The sequence below is a fragment of the Doryrhamphus excisus genome, chromosome 9 (genome assembly GCF_030265055.1).
Source record: "Doryrhamphus excisus isolate RoL2022-K1 chromosome 9, RoL_Dexc_1.0, whole genome shotgun sequence".
NCBI lineage: Eukaryota > Metazoa > Chordata > Actinopteri > Syngnathiformes > Syngnathidae > Doryrhamphus > Doryrhamphus excisus.
The window spans coordinates 11,483,380-11,506,375 of NC_080474.1; the positions used below are offsets into that span (position 1 = coordinate 11,483,380).

At 38.8% G+C, this 22,996-nt stretch overlaps 1 protein-coding gene across 14 annotated transcripts in view; it reads right to left on the reverse strand.

Annotated features, from left to right (window-relative positions):
- Window positions 1-22,996, reverse strand: part of lrp1bb (low density lipoprotein receptor-related protein 1Bb) — a 253,729-nt gene that overhangs the window by 22,446 nt on the left and 208,287 nt on the right. For 10 of the 14 annotated variants that reach the window (XM_058083119.1, XM_058083121.1, XM_058083127.1 and 7 more), the window contains 18 exons: window positions 21,975-22,097; window positions 18,379-18,560; window positions 17,370-17,569; window positions 16,407-16,595; window positions 16,160-16,308; window positions 15,803-15,896; window positions 15,537-15,653; window positions 14,958-15,077; window positions 13,933-14,052; window positions 11,772-11,888; window positions 9,039-9,145; window positions 8,166-8,298; window positions 5,976-6,082; window positions 5,763-5,895; window positions 3,555-3,677; window positions 3,314-3,436; window positions 515-658; window positions 102-236 (listed from right to left, as the gene is read on the reverse strand). In XM_058083119.1, coding sequence (XP_057939102.1) covers window positions 102-236; window positions 515-658; window positions 3,314-3,436; window positions 3,555-3,677; window positions 5,763-5,895; window positions 5,976-6,082; window positions 8,166-8,298; window positions 9,039-9,145; window positions 11,772-11,888; window positions 13,933-14,052; window positions 14,958-15,077; window positions 15,537-15,653; window positions 15,803-15,896; window positions 16,160-16,308; window positions 16,407-16,595; window positions 17,370-17,569; window positions 18,379-18,560; window positions 21,975-22,097 — 2,416 coding nt within the window. The remainder of the gene's footprint in view (window positions 1-101; window positions 237-514; window positions 659-3,313; window positions 3,437-3,554; window positions 3,678-5,762; window positions 5,896-5,975; window positions 6,083-8,165; window positions 8,299-9,038; window positions 9,146-11,771; window positions 11,889-13,932; window positions 14,053-14,957; window positions 15,078-15,536; window positions 15,654-15,802; window positions 15,897-16,159; window positions 16,309-16,406; window positions 16,596-17,369; window positions 17,570-18,378; window positions 18,561-21,974; window positions 22,098-22,996) is intronic. The other 4 variants (XM_058083126.1, XM_058083123.1, XM_058083117.1 and 1 more) reach the window with 1 other exon arrangement.

A 22,996-nucleotide genomic window follows, 5' to 3' on the forward strand; every position in this document is an offset into this window, starting at 1 on the left:
TTTCTACTGTGTCTTTTTCCCTGTGAATTGTTCAAATAAACAAGTAACGGTCAAGATATTTACATAAAAGACCATGAATGTCAAAGAGCATTGTCTAATACCGTCACATTGGCCTGACTTCTGGTTCCTCTTGAAGCCTGGTTTGCACTGGCATACTGAATTTGTATTTGTCTGGTTGCATATGGCGTCCTCTCCGCATGGATTTGTTTTCTTACCACATACATCCCCACTGGAAACTGCAAATAAAGATTGGAATTTGATTACACAACCACCCTCAGCATCTCAGACACCTGCTGTGCTTTTCTTTTGATGTGCACGAGGAACAAGGACATCATCCTTTTTCACATCACACACAACCTCTCTCAAGACACAGGCATACATACATTAGCATGAAAAACAAAACATCACAGCTAAAATAAGAGGAGATTGCCATTCTTTCCAATAACATCATGGCATCTTTTCTGAGGGCTTGTTTGATTGGTTTGTGTATTGAGTCAATTGGTGCTGGACTCACAAGCCTTGCAGTCTTGCTCTTCCGAGCCACCGTCGCCACAGTCATTGAACAGGTCACATTGTAGCTGGATGGAAATACAGCGCCTGTTACTGCAGGTGAACTCAGTCTTCCCACAAGGTCGAGGTCTTCCAGCCGTCACTTCTGCTTTGGTATTCAAAGACAGTTCATGAGATAAGACTTTCAAAACCTACAGTAAATAAACCTCATTGAATAAAGACTTTCTGCAGGAATATAAATCAATTCATCGGTTTAGGCTAGTATCCTTCAGAATAAATCCATTCAGTTTCTGTTTAGCAGCTATTTGAACCACTGCACTCCCAATGACCCTGCATACCAACATTTTAAAAAATTAATTGCTTCAATCCATGTATGAATAGTTTGTAGAAAGAACCTTTTCTGTTCCAGCATGTTCAGAAAGAATGTAAAGAAAGTCATTCTTAGTTCAATGTGTGTGGAAAAATCACTTATTGGGGTGCCACGCGTTAAAAAAAAAAAGTCTTGGCAGAGGGATGCACGGCGGAGAGTGGTTAGCACGCAGGGGGCACTAGTTCAATTCCACCCCCGACCATCTTGTTTGCATGTTTCCCCCGTGCATGTGTGGGTTTTCTCTGGGGACTCTGGTTTCCTCCCACATTCCAAAAACATGCTAGGTTAATTGGCGACTTCAAATTGTCCATATATATGAATGTGAGTGTGAATGGTTGTTTGTCTATATGTGCCCTGTGATTGGCTGGCGACCAGCCTGGGGTGTTCCCCGCCTCTTGCCCGAAGACAGCTGGGGTGGGCTCCAGCACCTGCCGCGACCCTCGTGTCCACCTCTAGAATTTGTCATTCTAGTTTTAAAAGTGATGTCAAAATATCGTGTATTGTTTTGTTTTGTGAGCCGAGTGCGTTGTGACACCCCTACTACCTTATCATAGTGGAGGAGTCTGAGGCCCCAGTCAAGAACTTGGCATTTGACCGATGTCCCTTTATTTGCATCACCAAAAAGTCATAACTCATCACATACAGTACTTCAGAGAATTTGCTGGAGTACCCAATGCATGTTTTGTTTTCCTCTGTGCAACGGGGTGGTAAAATAGGGAAGGAACAACATTAAGTGATAGCAGGATAGAAGGACGACCAGATAGGATTGAGGTGAGATTGAAAAGATGGATGGAAGGAAACTGCGTACAATGGAGGGAGGTAATGGAGTGAAGTGAAAGATTAATGGTTGGATCAATGGAATCAGAGAGGAAGATAAGGGAGGTAAGAGAGAATGAAAGAGTGAAATATGAATGAAGTCATTTGTTCCGTTCACTCAGGCCTGCCCTGTGCCATCACTCAAATCAGTCTCGCATTGCAGGAACACATCAGGATGTCATAGTAAAAAGATTTAGCAGTTATAGAAGATTTCCCCCCAAAAAACAACAATTAATTTAAAATGCATTGCAAAACTTTCTATATTCTACATTCAAAACTGTAAATGGTTCTCTTCCACTTGAAGGGCAATATAAAAGGACAGTGTGCTATCATATCATGAAGACATCAATGAGTAATAGTGAAAAAGACTTGTTGACAATTGCAACTCGCAGGATACTGACATCCTAATTTCAGCACCACAGCATCACATAGCATCACAGTGGACGTCCTCACTTGGCTGACACCTTATATCACCAGAGACAAACAGTTCAATTTCTCTCAATCTCTACCAAGGTGTACCTCAAGGTTCGGTGCTTGGTCCTCTTCTCTTCTCTACCTCTTCCCCCTCAGACCGATTGGTTACAATAAAACCACATAAACTTCTTACCCTTTGCAACACAGTTACCATCGATCTCCTTATAATTTCTATCACATGTGCACTTAAAAGAACCTCTTCCCCCTCAGTCAGATTCTCCATCACCATGGTTTTCGTTATCCAACTTTACATATCCACTAAAATCAACCCTCAGACCCATTTTACTGTCTCAAACTATCTTTCTGATATTAGCTTATGCAAACACATTTCCTGAAACTTGCATTGTACCAAATCCAACATCCGCATAATAGGCCCCAACTCACTTTCCCGAACAGCCAAAGACGTCCGAATCTGCTTTGAGAACACCACCCTATCACCCTCACCTCAATACAGGAAGCTTAGAGTCATCTTTGACAGGAAACGTACCTTCTCACGACACATTAAAGCAGTTACTAAAACTGCATTTCACCACCTCAAGAACATCGCCTGCCTTCACTCCTCTCTCTTGACCAGCAGTTGAAATCCTCATTCATGCCTTCATCACAACACACATTGACTACCGCAACAGCATTCTTTATGGCACACCTACCAATCTGCTTAACAAACTCCAATACATTCACAACTCATCACCTGTACCTGTTCAAGAGACCACACCGACTTCCACTGGATCCTTATCACTTACTGCATCCATGGGCTCGGTGATATGGACCAAAAGTCATATCCAGATATATTTAGGTGGAATATCGATATATATATACGTATCAATAATAATTATAATGGTCAAGCTTCAGTACAACCATGCTGCACTCGTGGTGGTCTCTCTGCAGCCGGGATAGCGCCGTTAGCGCTCCCATCGCTCCCATCGCTCCCATCGCTCCCATCGCTTGACATAGCAAAGTGGTGCACAAAGCTAACAGTTGCTCCCGACTGTAAACAATGGAGCAAGAGAGAAGCTACAAATATAACAAGATGAACATCCGTACCTACACACTTGCTTAAGGGGTCGGTATGGCACCAAAAACAATAAGATAGTCATAAACACTAAAAACTAAGTGAGAGCATAAAATACAACGTGTACTCACCACACTCTTCTTCATCTGAGTTGTCGCCACAATCATCCACTTTGTTGCAAACCTGGTCTGCACGAAGGCAAACTCGGTTATTTCTGCAGCGGAATGGCCTTGTAGGAGGGCAAGGAAGTTTTTCTTGATTGTAAAAAGAAACAAAAAAAAACTGCATGTCATCTTGATTTTCTACTCGCAGGAATAATAGTGCATCATAAACACTGTTCTGACACAAAAGCAAAAATTCAGTCCAACCCACCACACATGTCTGTGTCTTCATCTGAATTGTCTCCACAGTCGTCCTTGCCATCACACACCCATGTGTGTAGTTTGCACAAAGTGTTATTGCAAATGAATTCATCAGCCCGGCAGAAGAAAGTGCCTACAATCAAACAAAGAAATAAAACACTCCCTCAGTTTCAACACCAACTCTCATACAGAAGTCTATTCACCTGAACAAAATGTGTGACTCAAAAATGTATTTTTTTCCTTCCATCTTTCTTTAAGTCCTTGGCATGCAGGCGGGAAGCACTTGCCCTTCTAATAGCTGTTCTGTTCATCCAATTTTAGCTTTCACATAGTGCTATTACTCCTACAGAAAGTGAAAATGGAAAAAATATATATATAACATTGTTCCCTAGTTAGAGCTATGGCAGCTTTTACTCCAACTTCTATAGGGACTACAGATGTAAGGTAGGCATTGAGTTATTTCTGAAATATTTGCATAGACAATTTCTTGAATATACACTGTCCCTTTTTAAGTTAATAATTATAAAAATACATAATAAATACATAAATTACAGCTTGTACTACTCAATCCTTATGCGAAACATGAATTTCTTTCCCTTTTCTGTGCATTCTCGCACCGGAGAACTTGTTAATATGAGCTAACTAACAACAGGCTGCATGGGAAATACCTATTTTGACGATCAAAAAAATAAATAAAATGAGGCAAACGCCAACAGTGTTCCATTTATATAACTGACTTGGAAATTAACCAAGCTACAGCGATATTATTATTGTAGCAGCTAACATGAAAAACAATTTTTATCTGGTGGACTTACATTCACAGATGGAAGAGTCGATACCTAGCTCAACAAACTCGGTTACTGTCAGCATTTTTTTATGTGAAGACTGGAGCACACGTCTTATGCTGGAACACCCAGCCATTCCAATGAGAGCGGACATCGTGCTGTCACTGTATCTATGCTGCTGTTGTTGATGGAACTCGCATGTGTATCAATGCGCCCTCGGAAAGAAGTCACTGAGCTTACCAAACAAATTTTGTGTTCCAATAATTAGTGTTGAAGGTATTCAAATCAATAAAACAACAAGGGTGCCCAAATGTATATACCTGCCTACTTTTGTTTAAATAATTATGGCACACTTTCTGTAAATCCTATAAACTTTTAATTTTAAAATTTTAATCTATAAAATTTTAATTTTCATCTATCACTGTGTTTGTCTGCTATATGGTATATTTAACTAAAAGATCTTGAAATTTACAAGGGGTGACCAAATTTTTTTTTTAGAGGGCGAAATAGGTGTGTCCCAATGACGTTCATTGTACGCTACCTCATATTAACTTGTTTTCTCATCTTATAAAGCACAGAAAAGTGGAAGAAATATGCGTTCATGTTTCACAAAAGGATTGTGAATGATGGGCAAAATTCCAAAAATAGTGCAGTTCTTATTCTTCCTTACCAAACTCATCCAGCTATCGTTTATGAAACATCCTTTCCGAACTGGGACAAAGCCATGCATTAACAAAAAAGACCTTTCTTAAACAGTTTTTCCCAAATATTGAACCATTAAATTGCCTAAATCGTCTTTGTAAAATAATTACAGTGCTTACATAATGTTAATATATATATATATATATATATATATATATATATATATATATATATATATATATATATATATATATATATATATATATATATATATATATATATATATGAGATAAAATATGTATTATTACAATTCATTATAGTCAATGCAATGTGCATTATTAGTAGCATTCCTTGTATTCTGTCATATTATGTCCTGGCCTTCTTCAGATGCCAGCATTTGATGTTGTGTTCAAACAGAATCATGACATCCTCCATGTGCTGGATTCCTGATTCATATAGCCTTGAGTATCTGGTCAAGTGAGCCTTACCTTCACTGTCTCTATCACAACTCCCTTTGCATATATTCATATATTTAACATGTTAGCATGAGAAGAGAGACGGTTTCTGTAGAAGCCGTTTGTTCAGGTTATTTGTCTTCATTTGTCTCATATGTCTTTATTCAACTGTACCTCTTGTTAGTCTCAAATAACTTGTTTCATCTGTCATCTGTTTTGAAGCAGCATGAGATTTTCCTTGACACAGTCCAACCCAATTATTGATTAAATAATGAGGTTTTCCAAATATGTTTGTCATTTAGTAAATGACACATTGTCCCACAGCATCACACCTACCCTGGCTGCAGTTTTCCTCATCACTGTGATCCATACAGTCCATGATGCTGTCACAACGCCATCGCCGAGGAATACAGTGTGCACGATTCTGACAAAGAAACTCATCTTCTCTGCACTCTTTCACACAGCCAATCTATCATTACAGAGTAAATGCATCCTTTTAGTGACCACACATACATTGCATACATTCAATGATGCAAAAAGTGCATCTACCTCATCTGAGCCATCCAGGCAGTTGTCATGTCCATCACAACGCAGGGTGGCGGATACACACCCTCCACTAGCACACACATACTCATTCAAAGAACATGATGGGGCCACTGCGAATGAGCATGATAAACTTTATCATCACTGACACTCAGCAACACCTTTCCCGATATTATGGCAATAATTGGTGGCTAGAACAGCAAAAACACATCTGAATTAATCGCTCACATTTCCAGCAAGCCACAGAGACCACAGTGTGTGAAATACCCAGACGATCATGATCAGGACTGGATCAGCATGAGGGAGCATATTTATGATACCCTACTGAACTTTTTAACTTACTTTTCTTCAATTGGCATATACTAGGAGTGCAACAATACAGAAAGTTCATGGTTAGGTATAATATTTTTTCAATACAATCAATTTTAATGCCTTTTATAACTTGTATTTTATTAAAATTACCAATATTTGTTGTACAGATTACCAATATTTGTAAGTACAGATTTGGTATAAATTGTAACTGGTGCAGCTATACCTGTCTGGGTTTCTCCTCTGCACATTTAAACAACATAAAACAAAAACAGTGCTTTGTAAATAATATGAAATAAAAAAATAAGTCAATTCAAGTCAACACTGCATTAAAGATAAGTACATGTAATCTGTCAATACTTCTGTTCAGAGAGCCAATAGTAATAATCAATTGAACTATGTAGCGCTTATTATTCCAGCAATATTAAAAATCACAAAATAAACAGGTGTGAAATATGTGTAGATTGTTTGGGGCTATGTGCCAGTGCACAAAGAACATTTTGAAATGTTCAAAAGATGTGGCATGCATAATTTCTGGGAACTAGACTCAAATGCAACGTGAACGCAACCTATGTGCAAGCAATATGGCCGTTGTGTATCAAAACAGGTCTGTGTGTCTCATTCACATGAATGGATTCATTTTTCTACCACCTCCTGCAGCAACTCGGGGGGAATTCTCAAGTAATTGTGATTTTCCGTTTGTAAGTGACCATATTGCCCAAAGCAATGCCTTCCAGTCAACCAATTCCCTCTCCCATATTCTCCATGCTTCTTTTTTTCCTAGTTTATTGCCTTCTTTCTGCTCTTTGCACATTGTGATATATACTTACCTTTCTTTTTTGCATCTTCATCAGCTTCTTTTCTGGAGTTCAATATCTTGTAGGTACCTTGTAAATAGAGGAATTAATGACGCTATAGTGGTGATGCCTACTGTTGTGTGGTGTCACGCGGGACACAGCTAAACACTACTTGACATGGTGTAAATAAGTCATATGGGAGCATGGCTCAATTTGTGCACCTTTTTTGGGCAAGCATTGCATGCCAAGTGTGTGATTTATGCGTAAACAAAACAAAAAAGGTGCCCAAAATAGTCTTCATGCTTTTCAGGTGTGTAAATAAATAAATATGTAAATAAGTGATACGCATTGCAACGGCAAATTGTGGGACAATCCATCCAGGTTTCGGGTGGTGGGGGCGGCAGTGTCAGCAGGGAAGCCCAGACTTCCTGGTTGCCAGCTACCTCTTCTAGTTCCACCCGTAGGACATCAAGGTGTTCACAGGCCAGCTGTGAAACATAATCCCTCCATTGTGTCCTAGGTCTGCCATTAGCCTTTTCCCGGGTGGGCATACCCGGCACGTCTCACCAGGGAGGTGTCTGGGAGGCACCCGGGCTCGATGCCCGAGCCACTTCAACTGGCTCCTCTTGATGTGAAGGAGGAGCGACTCTACTCTGAGCCCCTCCCTTCTGGCTGAGCTCTTCACCCTATCTCTTAAGGTGAGTCCAGCCAGCATATGAAGGAAACTCATTTTGACCACTTGTATCTGTGATCTCGTTTTTTCTGTCACGACCCAAAGCTCATGACCGTAGAATTTCAAGAGTACTTTGATGTTAGTTGACTGATGTGTGTGGCTTGGGTTACAGTAACTTTTGATTCCTAGTGGTATCAAATCAAAACCACGGTATCAAACGGTTCAATACAGCTTTACATCCATGTATTGTTGCACCCCCAAGGATTTACCTGTACATTTTCACAGCATAGAGCACATTATCATGACAGCATAAGCAGTTCTACGCATGATAGAAATGTGTGGCATCAGAAAAAGAACAATGATAAAAATGACAAAATGTTTTTTCCCCCCAGAAAAAGAAAGCATTGTTCCACGTACCTGTTGCCTGGCAGCTTATCTCATCCTCTCCCATCTTACAGTCTTCTTGGCCATCACACAACCACTTTTTTGAGATGCACAAGTTGTTGTGACACCGAAATTGGTCGTCAGCACAGTGTGCCTCACAGCCTTTCTGTAGTACATGTTGGAGAACAAATAAAAATCTGCATATATTGGACATAATATCTTAAAGTGGTAATTGCTATCCACACTGCATCACAGAGTGGCATTGGTGTTTTACTTTACACTTGACTTGGTAAAAATAACATTTGAAAAAACATAGATTGTTCATGGTCATTATTCAGGCTTTAATATGCTGAGTGGTTGAAGTGGCACTGATGCTTTGTACTGTGCATCCTCTTGTGAAGGAGAGCTGTAGAGCTGGCTCCTACTGATTTCCTTTTAGCTCATGTGTCGTTAAGCTTAGCTCACAGATCAAAAAGCAGGGCGAGGAGTTCAACACTAGAACTGTTGTGACCCTGAAGGCTTGCACTGTGGAGGAATATTCCTTAATTGATTAATAAGAATGCACTATATAATTGAGAGAAATTATAGATGACATTTGCAGTGTGAATACTTAACTTCAGTTTAATAGCTTAACGAGATTAACTAAGAATAATGAATAATCACAAGTGTTTGGCCTTGAATTATGCACCACATCATTAATATTGATGGCCCTACTTTGATGAAGCCTTAACAGCACTACTTACATTGAAGCTTGAAATTCAACATATTACCATGCCAATTAATGTCCAATTGATGTCCATTAAATTGAGAAAAATGTTTATGACAAATGTGTATGATTGTATTGTATTGTATCGTATAGCTATGTGTCTTATGACTACTATCAGTGCCTCATGAACAAATACTTGCCTCATCCGAATTATCCAAACAGTCATAGTCCCCATCACAGCGAAATCGGGAGGAGATGCAGTCACCGTTTGCACAGGCAAAATCTTTGTGGTTACAAGTGACTGGCGCTGTGTCAAGGAAAAAACACGCAAAGAAAAGAAATGTGTCAAAAAATGAAAGAAAAAACTGATACATTCAAGCCAAACAGATTTCCAGCAAACACAGATCCCTAGATACAAATAGTTAGGAGCCAAATGTTTGTTTTCAGAATTATGTCGTAATGCTAGAGAGAGAAAAAACAATATTAAATAATTAAACTAATTTTGTATGGATGATAAGGATAACAGTTGAGGATGCTGGCAAAGCTGATCAGGATGTAAATCCATTCAATTCTGCCGCTGCAATTGAGAGGAAACAACTCTCTGAAGCCAAAATCGTGTTGCTACCATTTAGTTGGAGTGTGTCCCAAAGGGCAATATTAGGATGCAGCTAAACAGCTGCATCACATTCACTCTCTGGGCTCTCCCAGTCATTATCCAGCGTGGGTATGTGTGTCTCTACACACGTATACTCACAGCCTGCATAGTGGAATCATTTGTCACCTTCGTTGCCGTTTGCTAGTCCACCTGATCAATTAGTTACAAGTAATGTTCCAGTACCTGTCACCCACATACATCAAACCACACTATTATGGTACTGACTGTGAGTCAGTATTAATTTTGTTAACTGGCAACCATACATCCCTACTTATTGAGAGCTACGTTTGCATATGTACCCTGGGGCTGTACCCACTATCCAGCGGAGCTATTAAGGCGTCAGGGATTGAGGTTTACTCACTGCCCTGAACCTCAACCTTATCCGGGGCATGGCACCAATTTAAGAGAGGTCATTCCTGCACATGCTGGGAACTGGGAACACGCTCGAGCTAGTGTCCCCACATCCCTACTTTTTGGGATTTAAGTCGAACAGTGCTAGCAAATGTCCTAAAATGCCTGCGTTGTCTATTCAGTTTACAGCGCAGCTCTTAAGGTGTCAGGGAGTAAGGTTTACACAATGTACTATGATATGGCTATTGCAACAAATCCAAAATGTCTGCAGTGTGGAACTTATATGCCCTTTGTTGGAGCGATGTAAATTTTTCAACCTGCAACACATGCCACAAAACATATCTTGCAGGCTAGAACGTTAGAACGTTAGCTTTAATTTAATACGACATTTGAAGAACAATTGACAGACTAAGGTGACTTTTCAAGGCTCATTGTGCAGCATCAGTCAAACAACAGCTAACGCAGCCAAAATGCAGGGCAAAACTCACCCATATGTGCATTACAGCCAGAAGGCTCTGCAAATAACACTAAAAGTAATTGAATTCAACGGACGACATGACCAGCCTTTCTCAGCGGTGGGACACCAGGTTTCCGCCTTCTGCTCTCTCATTTGGAGTCCTGCTCATGCTAGCTGGAAGTCATGTATTGAAGGCAAGGCAAGGTTTTTTGAATAAAAAGGTACCTTCTAAAACAGGGGTGTCCAAATGTTTTAAGTGTACTGAAAAATGCAAGGATGCATAGGCCGCTTTGATATTTGTAAACCATGTTTACAAAAAAGTTCAAATGAAAAAAATGCATCTCAGCTTTGTGATATAGATGTCTTATATAGTCCAAATTAAAGACCAAAATATATAATTAGTTTAAAAATAAGTATTTTAATGTAATATGCTACTAAGATTACATTATTTTTTATAAAAATGTGTCCGGATCTAGATCCTTTTCCAATTCCATTTGTTTGTGATTTGCAGAGTCAAAGGTGTCCATTTGCAGATCTTCTTGTGGCATACTGATAATGTTTAAGACGTTTTCCATTTCCATGTTGGAGTAATCTTAGTATTGGTGCAGATCTTTGATATTTTTGACAACGAGCACACTGGTTTCCGGCATTCCATTTGACTTGATGAAAATTTTACAGTTGGCACTCCAAGTAGCTTGGATCCTCCCCTGCTTTCCCAGGTCACATGCTTTCTTTGCGATTTTTGCCAGGTTCTCATTCATGTAGACATTTGTACCTTTCAGCTTCTTTCCCTGTTTCAGTACAGCTGTCTTGGATTTCCTGTTGGTGAACTTGATGATGATTGCCATACAGTGGATGGATTGGATGTCAACATCTACCTCTTTAGATGCTAGGAAATTCACTACTTGTTGCTCTGTTGAGGCGAGAGCCATTTCGTTAGCTTCATCTCTGTTCCTGACTGCCCTGGAATAAGACCTGGGTTTGATCTTCAGCCCCGGCACTATTATGCCCAGAAAATTGCAACTTTTTTCTCTTATACGTATTTTGACTTTATTTTTCATGAGTGCTGGATTTTTGGTTTGTTTTGTTTGCTTGTTAAATTATATTTTTTGCCATGAGCCAAAAAGAAAAAAAGAAAAAAAACTGTTGCGGGACCACAAATGGCCTGAAGGATAAGCTCGCACCAATTACATCTAAAACTTTGACAATGCTGCTCTTCTTATAAGATGTCATAACATGACAAACAATTGGATGATTGAAACTTCAGTCTGAGTGAGTTGACGGTGGAAAAATATTGTGTGTGTGTGTGTGTTTGATGGAGAGGTGAAAGGCGCTTGTGGTGATGGGAGAATCTGGCAGGTGTCTTCACAAAAATTATATTCTCCTGTCTGGATGTGTGTTGAGCATCAACAGAGTATACTATAACAAACAAAGTGAGCTGACAAAAAGTGGAAGAGCCGGGTTACTCACTGCAGCTCTGCTCGTCTGAGTTGTCTCCACAGTCATTCTGACTGTCACACCTCCAGTGGTCTGGGATGCAGTTGTTATTCTCACAGCGGAATTCATGAGGTCCGCAGGTCTTTTCATCTTTTTCATCAGGAGCAAACAAACACAAAGACGAAAAGGGCTTCAAAGAGCATGAATATTAATGGTGCACTTCCTATCATATTTTCTGGGCGTAATCATCATATCCTCTGGGTTCGCCTGAGTAAGTTTGACACAGAGTTCAAAACACAGTATGTTCACCGGAGGCAAATACACCGTAAGATGAAATACCTGACTGCTCTACCAGTCATCCTCAGCAGGATTTGTGACACCGAGCTGGAAAAAAAACAATTTTCTTCAAAAAGATATTCCAAAAGATTTTAAAATGTTGAATAATTTGAATATTCTCTCCCCCCAACAAAAGCGATAACAAGAACAAACCAATGCGATACATTTGGAATTTGTTTCCTCCTCCAAAATGAAATTATAGCACTTGTACTGGCATTCATTGTGGAAAGTAAAGAAATAATTTCTTGTTTCCAAACTGTGCATACGACAAACAATATCCGACCCTATCAAAAGATTAAAGACAATCACACTGGTCATTCATTTTACATCATTCCGGGGTATGTGCACAAAGGTATTTAAATGTATTTAGAATTTTCTCTTATTTTGATTTTTGAACGCTGACAATGTATCCTGTACAATCCACCAAGAAAGAATAGTTAAAACAAATAATTAAGGCCAAAATGAATACGTATATTAATAAATATTCATACTCATGAGTGAATTAAATATTTTGACTGCAACTGTTGACCAGAATGCCATCATATTTACAATATCAGTATTCTTTTACTTAGGAGAAGAAAAAATTGGAGTTATATGGCAAGACCTCGTTCCAACGTGGCAGCAAGAGGAGAGATGTATAAGTGAAAAGTAATTATCGAGAAAGCAGATCAGTCGCCTAAAGGATATCAAATATTGTATGTGATTCCTTTCGAAATTAAAGGTCATTTCAATGCACACACCACCAGGCTTTCGATCAAGGGTAAATCAAAGTGGACGTAAGAATACATACAAATTTGGAATGCCACATAAAGTGCCTGCAGATAATCTTATTTGCACAGCCATAAATTGGACACTCAACAATAAAAATTAACACATTAGTACACATTTTGGTTTGGTTTTGTGTTTTATAATGTTCTTCTTTCTCTTTGGGCTTTTCTCTTCAGGGGTCGCCACAGCAATCAATCTCCTCCATCCAACCCTGCATTTTGCATTTGTCTCTAATACCAACTCATACCCTCATGTCCTCCTTCACTACATCCATAAACCTCCTCTTTGGTCTTCCTCTACGCCTCCTACCTGGCAGCTCTAAATGCAGCATCCTTATACCAATATATTCACTATCTCTCCTCTGGACATGTCCCAACCATCTCAGTCTGGCCTCTCTGACTTTATCGAATATGTAATGTCCCTCTGATGTACTCGTTCCTGATCCTATCCATCCTGGTCACTCCCAATGAGAACCTCACCATTCTCATTTCTGTTACCTGCAGTTCTCCTGTCTTTTCCTCAGTGGCACTGTATAATATATACATATGCTAATCGCAGGGCAGCACAAAATAACTGTCTGATTGGGAGAGGCACAAATCACCTCCTCGTCACACCTCTGTTATGCAACTACCCCAAGCCACCGGCATATGATGAGGTTTGAAATACTGATGTCTAAAATTTGTATTATGCAAAGGGCTTCACCAGCGCAATGCCACTGAGAAATGACTACTGTAGCCAATATGCTGTAGTAGTTTCCAGTCATAGTGATCTGTAGTAGTTAGTGCATACACATACGTATCATTGATTCTAAATTGAAAGCTTTGTTTATTAATTTGTCAAACGGTCAAAGTCAGTAGTGCCTCTCTCCCTATATTACAGTAACTTCTGGTTTCAAGTGGATACTTGCATGTGTGCGTGTGTGATCTGTATTTTAAGAATGATATGTCTGGAAATAATCAAACGTGTCGAGGTTCTGACTCCGAGTGAAGCCGACTGTAAAATTAATTCAGTTTGAATCGCATTCCCACCCAGCTGTAACTGAAAAAGTGAAGTGTTGTGATTTATGGTTAAGTGGATTTCCACAACTCACCGCAATTAGCCTCGTCTGACCCATCTGCACAGTCGGGGTCCTCATCACAAACCCAGAGCTTGGAGATGCAGTGCATGGAGGCCTTGCACTGAAACTGGTCAGGAGAGCATGTGCTCTCAGCTACAGACATGAAATTGAATGAATTTGTAGTCGCAATTGGAGTCATCAAAAAGTCTCAAAATTAAAAAAAAAAAACATTAATTATTGTTATATGCATCATACTGTGATGTTTAGTATTGCAGCAGTTTGCGATGTATTTTCACTGCTGTGGTGTTCATTACACAATAGCATTCAAACTAGTTTTGGGAAGAGGTGAAGTAATTAGCTTTACCTTAATTAGTTCTTTTTTTAAGCTATTATTATTCCTCCTGAACGCCATCTATTCACCTCACCCCCACTGCAACCCCTCATGCAATCAACAGCAAGACAAATGTAGCAATATGAAAGACGTGAATGCTAAGCAATACTCTGCTGAGCTGCATTATGGTTGAGAAAATCTGGTCTTATCCTCACAGTCACTGAAGATGTAATTCCGTTTTCACAAAAAGTGATCATTACAAGTCTGTCGCTTGAATACCTCATTCAAACAGTATATTCATTGTATTTCATATAACACAGATATAAATGAAGGTTATTGGGGGACAAAACACGCACAGTGGAGTGGGGTTAGTGTGTCTGCCTCACAGTCAGCTGGTTGTGACAGTCTTGCTGTCCGTCAAAGTTGCTGTTGACGGACTTTGCTGCTTATGGGGGTGTCATACAACTTCATGTCAAAAACTCCAAACTATCCCTTTAACATTTTCAGCTTTCGGGAAGAAATTCATTGGATTCATATCATTTCATATGGTAATGTACAATATTCAGTTAGGGAGCCGGATGTTCTGGAATGGATTAATGAGGAAAACCAAAGTTCTACTGTAAGTGCTTGTGCAAACACATATGCAAGCACAGATGACAAATGTGTTCCTAATCTCAACAAGGCCCTCAAGCTTCAAAACAACTAAAGGTTATTTCCTGAAACTTACGGCAGTCGGTCTCATCTTCTCCATCGCCACAGTCATCTTGACCATTACAGCGCAGGTTGAGAGGAATGCATTTCTGTTTCCCGGTGCACTTGAACTGGCCTGATAGGCATATGTATGTCTCTAGGAGAAACGTAGATAAATAAGCATATGGTAATCAGAAAGCCGACAAACCATGTTCTCTTTTGGAAGGTGTACTTAAAACGATGTTAAAGTGATAACCCAATATTTTTGATATTCAAACAATACATTCGATAGATAGCAATTATCAGCAATTACTGCTGGGTCTTTTGCGTTATCATTGCATGCAATTACATATAATCATAATATTATTGATGCTAGTGGTGCTCACATCCCTTTTTATGTGGCCCATTATTGTTTTTTTTTAATTTGTTTCTATTGTTTCTATTTTCTTGACCCTGTCTGGAGGAATTGTTACAGTACATATCTTGAATGCAGAAGATGTGTGTGATCTTATATGTGTTCTATACTAACAGCACCTTGAGATAGCATGTCGGGCTTGCAATATATACTGTAGGTTAAATTGAACAGAAATAAATGTAATAGCGATCGTTTCCTCACCGCAGTTAGCTTCATCCGAGTTGTCACCACAGTCATTCTCTCCATCGCAGATGAAAGGAGGAAGAGCGCAAAGACCAGTGCCACACTGAAAACGTCCAGGCTGACATTTGAATTCCGCTATTGGAATATAAATTACAACTTTATTTCAGGGTTGAGATATTGTCAGAATTTGGGGAATGCATTTGAACATGATGTAAAACCATTCACAAGGTGAATTTTTCAGTATCTCCAGCTGTTTTTAAGCCAACATTACAACATGCACTCACGGCAGTCTGGAGGTTCATCCGATCCATCCCCACAGTCGTCAACTGTGTCACATTTCCACCAGAAAGGGATGCACTCGTCTGTCCCACAGCGAAACTATTTGAAGCCGGTGAAGTATAGGTGAGGGGAAATATATATTTACCAAGTCAGCATGAATCCCTTTCTATTTTAGTTTTAGCCTTCTTCAAAGCACAGACAAAAATCAATAGACAACCATTTCACAGAACCAACAGAGCGTGTTCGAGAAGAATAAGGCAAATCAAAGCAAGGGTGTTTGCCCCGATGGGAAGTACTAAGGAGAACAGAAAAGGGACATCATCAAACTGAATTGACAAATAGGCAAAAAAAACATTGCTGACCTGACTGGAGGTGCAGTTGGATAGACAGGTCCTATTGTCAGCAGCCAGATAGAAATTACTGGGGCAGGCGCATGTGTGCTCCCCACCAGGAGATAGCAGACACATGTGACTGCATCCTCCATTTGCGATCTGACACTGGTGCTTGGACACTGCAGAAGGACACGTGCACACCAAAGTTAAAACATAAGAGAATCATTGGATTCAGTTAACATGTTTTCAAGGACAGAATGAACACAAGAATTCCTACCTTCAGGTTGGCGCAGCGAGTGGTAGACCTTGATGGATTTGATGGCTTGCCAAGAGTTGAGAAGCTCCATCCCTTGAGCACCAGTCGTCTTGTGAACCCGCCGCAGTGATTTGGATTTTCCATCAGTCCAATAAATAAAGTCCTCAAACAAGGTCAGTGCCATTACCCCTTGGATGTGATCATAGGACACTGGAGAGGATAGATTGCTGATTAATACTACTACCCATTGAACCCGGCCCAAAAAAAAAAAGTTCAATCATAAGCTTCAGGAGGTACAATTCTGCCCTTTTTTTCTTTCAACCCCTTACTGCCTAAGTGTTAAAAATGTAAACATATGTTAAAAAATACATTTGATGCCAATGAGTGACATTTGGCATAATTGCCATAATAGTTTGCTACTTTGTATTTTGCGTGAACTATGCATCAATCAGCATGATTTGCATACATAAATAAATAAAACTTTTCATGGTTTGTCGAGTACAGTCCCTATTTTGGGACAAAATTTTATAAAGAATTGTTTGTTTTCATTTCTGCGGCACCAGTTGAACTACGATGAAAAAGAACGTCTCACTTCTCATTCATTTGATGTCACGAGTGACGCTGGGAACACCAAGTTTCGGGAGGATTACAAAGTTTTTCATGTTTTTTTCTGTATATACCCTATGTGAATATATCATGCATGGACACCTGCAACTTATAGAGAAGGGCAGCCTTTATAGGTAAATTTTTTTCTCTTTGAATTTGGTGGATGTGACTTACATTCAAGTGCTGTTCAGAATTTACGGCAAATATTTTTTCAGATTCAAATAAATCATGGATAATTATAATAAGGAAAACTATTATTGAGTATGCCAACTTTGCATTGGAAAAGTAGATAAATAAAGAGAATTGTGTTGACTTTTTAATTCATTACTATTGCTATTGTCGGATGAAAATGCATGCATCTTTGGTATTATATCTTACCTTTGTGTCTCTGGGAGCCATCCATATTTGCAAAAAGGATATGGTTGTCGTCTGCCCAGTAAAGCCTCTTGTTGGTGTAATCAATAGTCAGAGCAGTGGGACTATAGATCTCCTTGTCAATGATAACCTTTTGCCCACGCCCATCCATGCCAATGCGTCCAATGTGTGGGAGTTCACAGCAATCTACCCAAAATACATACCTACCCGACATGAAGACACAAATGCATCACACATGTTTGTCACCAAAACTACTACATTGAAAATAAAAAATACTGGGAACTGCACTTTTTTGGAATTTTGCCCATCATTCACAATCCTTATGTAAAACATGAACACATATTTCTTTCCCCTTTCTGTGCATCACAACATAAGAAAACGAGTTAATATAAGCTAGCTAACAATGCAGTGATTGAGATACAACATTGTTGGCATTTAATTTCTTTTTTTGTGAGGGCTATAGGGTTAAAATAGGTATTTCCCTAGACGTCCATTGTTAGCTAGCTCATATGAACAAATTTTCTCGCACTACAATGCACAGAAAAGGGAAATAAATGTGTTCATGTTTCACAAAAGGATTGTGAATGAGTGCAGTTCCCCTATAAGACATATATTACACTTACATTAAAAAGTGAGTCAGTGACTATATAATATTTTGTCTGGCTTGGGTTGGGCCAGCCCTCCTTACACAAGGAAAGGCATTTTTTATTTGCCAAAAGCTTCAAACAAAACATAAAGTATCACTGCAATAACACTCTCGCTCACGATGCTGTCAGCAAATGCTTGCACATAGCAGTAGACCTGTACAACCCTGACTACTGTGCCACATTAAAAAGATCACATTTGCATAACCAGCAACCTTTAAACAGAATTTCAACTCAACAATTGTCACACATGCTAGTAAGCTGTGCCTACACACTCCCCCCAACATGCGCCAACATACCATAACATAAACACCATAAATACACACACAACTCATAGTTTCATTTCTATGCATAGTCAATGCACTTACCCTACTTGTGGGTCCAAAACTAGATCTGTGGGGTTCTTAAGGCCTGAGCTGATCAGCACAGTAGGGTAGAGTCCATTGGCTTTGGAAACCTCCAAAGTTTTCTTTTCAGCATCACACCAATAAAGATTCTTTCCAATCCAGTCCACTGCTAAGGCGCTGGGAACTGCCGTTCTGTGGACAATCTGTTCAGACAAGAAAAATAATATTTTATGATTAAAAATATATATTTATGGATATGTAAAAATATTATTTGTTAAAATGTGTATTTGTGTGTAATTGTAGATCATGATTTACAAAATATCCTTTGCATGTTAGAAAAAAGAAAAAGGGCCCAAGGCAGTGTGCTATTTTTGGTGACTGTGTGCTGCATGTGTAATTTAAGATATTTTCATTCAAAACTATTTGTGTTGTGCACCATATATATTACCAACAGTGGTACTTGAAGATCTTCCCCAATGTGTTTTAGTGTTTCTGATACCGCATTACCTTCTTCATATTATTTTTTCGTATGCCTACAATGTTTCCAATTTGAGTGTGAGGTACTTTATTTAATATTCTTCCGCTCTTGTCATGTCATTAGATGAATAGTGATTGTGAACTGCCCCAGATGATGTTGTAATGAAGAGGTTTGGAGCTGTTTAGAGACAATGTTTTTGAAAATAAAGGATCAACTGTGTTTCTTGTTTTAGTAATAATGACATTCATTACCAAATCTGTATTATCACAAATTGTTATATTAAGGATTTGCATATTATTTGTATTAATAGATTTGATCCCTTAGGTCCCCACTAAAGCCGCAGGTACAAAGTGCACCAAAATGCACATAAAGGCAATATGCATATTATAAGGAATCACAGCCATGTTATTTGAGTCATGAATAATTGTGCAAAGCACATCTAAATTAGAGACTCTTCTCTAAAGACGTTCTGCTGTGATTAGGCTAGATTAAACAACATTTGATAATGGGGAGACTATCATTGATTTACTCACCTTTTTCCTAATTGTATGCGTCTGCTTACTCATTAGAATTAAATAATTATTTGAAGTGGCTTGTGGAACGGATCTTACAAAAGTCACGTCAAGTCTTCTGTGTACATCTGCAGTACAAAATGGTGTGATAAAACAAATTTAAAAGTAAACTTCACAAAAGTCATCTGTTAGAAATGTGTGTGCACAAGCCAAAGTAAAATTCCCGCACTTCAATTAAACGTGCATGAAATTGTTGTGTGCCAATTAGTAATGGCATCCCTCCCCTCAGGAGCCACTCCATCTGTGTACATGTAAATACTACACTTTAAGCAGATATCCTGGGGTACAATGCGAAAGAAGAAAGATGGAAGGTTTTGGCAACCACTATGTGAGTAAATTAACTAAGAAAGTGAAGGAATGTATAAAACTGATTTAAAAAAAAAGAAGTACCTGAGAGCCCCATCAATATCCCACTAAATCGTGCCAACTGGCAGAAAAAAACAGATGCCTTGAACACACCACTCTGACTGCCATGAAACAACATGATGCGCTTTGAGGCTTTCTCTCTTCATCATTACCAAAAAAATATATTGCTTTGGCAAAAGTCCTTGCTCTTGAATTTGTTTCGTTAATACTTTAAGTTGGGAACATTCAGAACTTTTTCACAATCAAGGAGATGGCTGTTATTGGAAAAACATTGCTTTTACTGAACTGATGTTTTCATTAGAATAGATAAAGTTCATATAACCATATTCAAATTGAAGAATAAATACAATAACTTATAACAGCTTTCGCTTGGGAATAATGGTCTCTTACATACAGTCAGTGCAACACAATTTGAATAAATACAGTACTTCTATATCTTGTGCAAGACAATGGTATCACCACTGATATTGTATTCATAACAGTGCTATGTTTAACCCAAACAAGTGAGCCATAGATGTAAGAATTGACACCATTTGTTTTTTTTTCAGTTTCTGATGACTCATATGGGAATTCTACATTGTCCAAATACATGCTAGAAGAAAAAAGGCCTATGTTCACAGTCAAATGTCAAGTGTAGCTCTGAAAGTCTCTTTCAATTAACCCAATTTGAGAAACCTCCAGCAGATCTCTATCTTTGACATTCTTTCCTCTTGCTGTCATGGCTCCAACTAGGGCTAGGCCAGGGGCCACTGGAGCTAGGGTTTGGACGAGGCTGGGCCGCATCAGGTTTTCCAAAAAAACCCCAAAAAACGCAACAGAAAAATGAATAAACTTTGCTTTTGTTCCGATTTCCTACAAGAAAAGCTCTGATAAAACATTCCACTGTTCTCAAATATCTTAATTTTTATTTTTCTACACAAAATAAGATGAAAAATAAATAAACAAATCAAGAATAAAGAAAATCAATCAATCAGTAATAAATAAATATAATAATAATAATAAAACACCAAATAATAAAAACTTAAGAAACCACATATAGTTGGTGGGTAGACAAATTATTTTTTCAGATTAAAATGAACAAAGCATTATTAGAGCCCTGTAGACATAACAAAACACCACTATAGTCACATTTATTCTCTTTTTATTTACAACATATTGCGCAACTGCAGGGTCTTGAGGCACATGCTAACTCGCAAACTAGAGAGCTAGCGACCTAAACGGTAGCCTACAAGTTATTTCCTTTAAACTTAAATAGCCAAAAACTTACCACTTCCACACGTATAGGGAGGATAACTATTAACAGTTTTTTAACCTTTAACATGAACATTAATCAAAAGTAATAATTTTTTCTGGGTACATGATACCATACAGCATCCATATCAAACTTGTGCAGGCATTATTAAACTTTCATATCAAGGCGGGGGCCTCAAACTAGTGTTCTGCGGGCCACATTTGGCCCGCGGGCAGCGTGTTTGAGACCCCTGGGCTAGGCGATACATCCATATCAAAACCAAGTATCACAACCTAAATATATCAGGATATGAGTTTTTGGTCCATATCGCCCAGCACTATGTACCTCTAATATATAAAGCAATTGAGCTGAATGACTCTCATCCTCTGCACTTCCTAAGTTCCCAAAGTGGGATACGCTAATTGTCACATTGGGTATGTGAATAAAAAGAAAAAAACAGCTTGACTCCCCAACAATAACACTCACTCACACTGAGAGATACGTAATGTGCACGGCCACCTTACGTGAACATCACTTGCACAGCTAAGGGAGAACAATGCAGAACAGAGGAGATAATTGTTCTGTGTCCGTTATTTGACCAAATAAGTAAGCATTGTAGCACTATTTTTATCACTTGAATTGCATGTTGCAGTTGTGACGCCGACAAATAGTAGTCACAATTCTTTATTTGGATTGTATAAATTGTGAATATTAAGTGGTTTCATATATTTTAGTTTTATGTATATTCTAGAAAACCACGTTGTAAAGTTGGGGGTGCGCATTTTATACATATTTATTTATTTATGGCAGCAGTATGTTTTTCTCAAACTTTTATTTCACACTGTAAGCCTTAGAGGTTACTGACTGCTAACAGTGTAAATTGGCTCATCACAACATTCCCATCAAAGAAAACATTAGCAACTTAGTCATGTACGAATTAAGGCTTACAATGAGATATATTCGATGTTACCTTCAAGTCACTTCCATTGAGTCGCATTCTGTTGATCTTCCTTCCACTGGGCCGGGTTGAGTCCACCCAATAGATGAATTCCTTCTTGTAGTCAAAGTCAATGTGTATAATGTTGTTAAGGCCCTAGAAATCACACAAAAGATCTGGTCAGAAATGTCATATATGTATTTTACTGACATCATCAGAATCATCAGACATGTCAAACAAGTCATTGAAAGATTAAGTTTAATTGCTCTATTCTGTCGCCATGTCAAGCAATATCATTTGGTTTTGCTGAATCAATATGCATAAATGCAGAGATTTGTTCATACAAACCTCAACAGAAATACAAACAGAATGACAGTGGTTATGTAACCTACACAGCAAACAATCCATTTTTCCTCTGACATATATAAAACTTAGCATTTCATGACATTGCCACTAATGAGGCTTAAATAGCACTCTACTCTATCATGCTCACAGGACCCTACCGTCACTCAGACACACAGGCGCTCAGTAAACAGCAGCCGCCACCATGCTACTCTGAGGCTGCCTTGAAAAGGTGTCAGATAATCCGACAGGTGAAATGAGACATCTTCATCAGATCATCAACACCTTCACAGACAGGCGCCAAAGTGCCCCTCGGGAGTGTTGCAGCACTCCGCACATCATTTACTGGATGAAACCCACATGCACCTTTTATCAGCACTCTCAGATCGAGAGTCACAATTTTAGTGTCCCTATGGAAAGTATGTAAACCCTCCAGCCTTTAAAACCTTGTTTATTGTTTGCTGTTATTGAAGTTTAGGACTATTTTGGTGCTTTTCCTGACGGGTGACGTCACAAATGTATCGCATGGCACTGGATCTGAGATTGTAGAATTATTATTATACATTGACACATAAACTAATGATTTAAAATACAGCACAAGGTCTGTTGATAAATGACTTTCAGGATCATCTATCACTTTTTACAATTTACAACGCTAACTACAGAAGGAGACAGATGGAAGACAAAATTATATAGGACAGAGAAAAAGTATC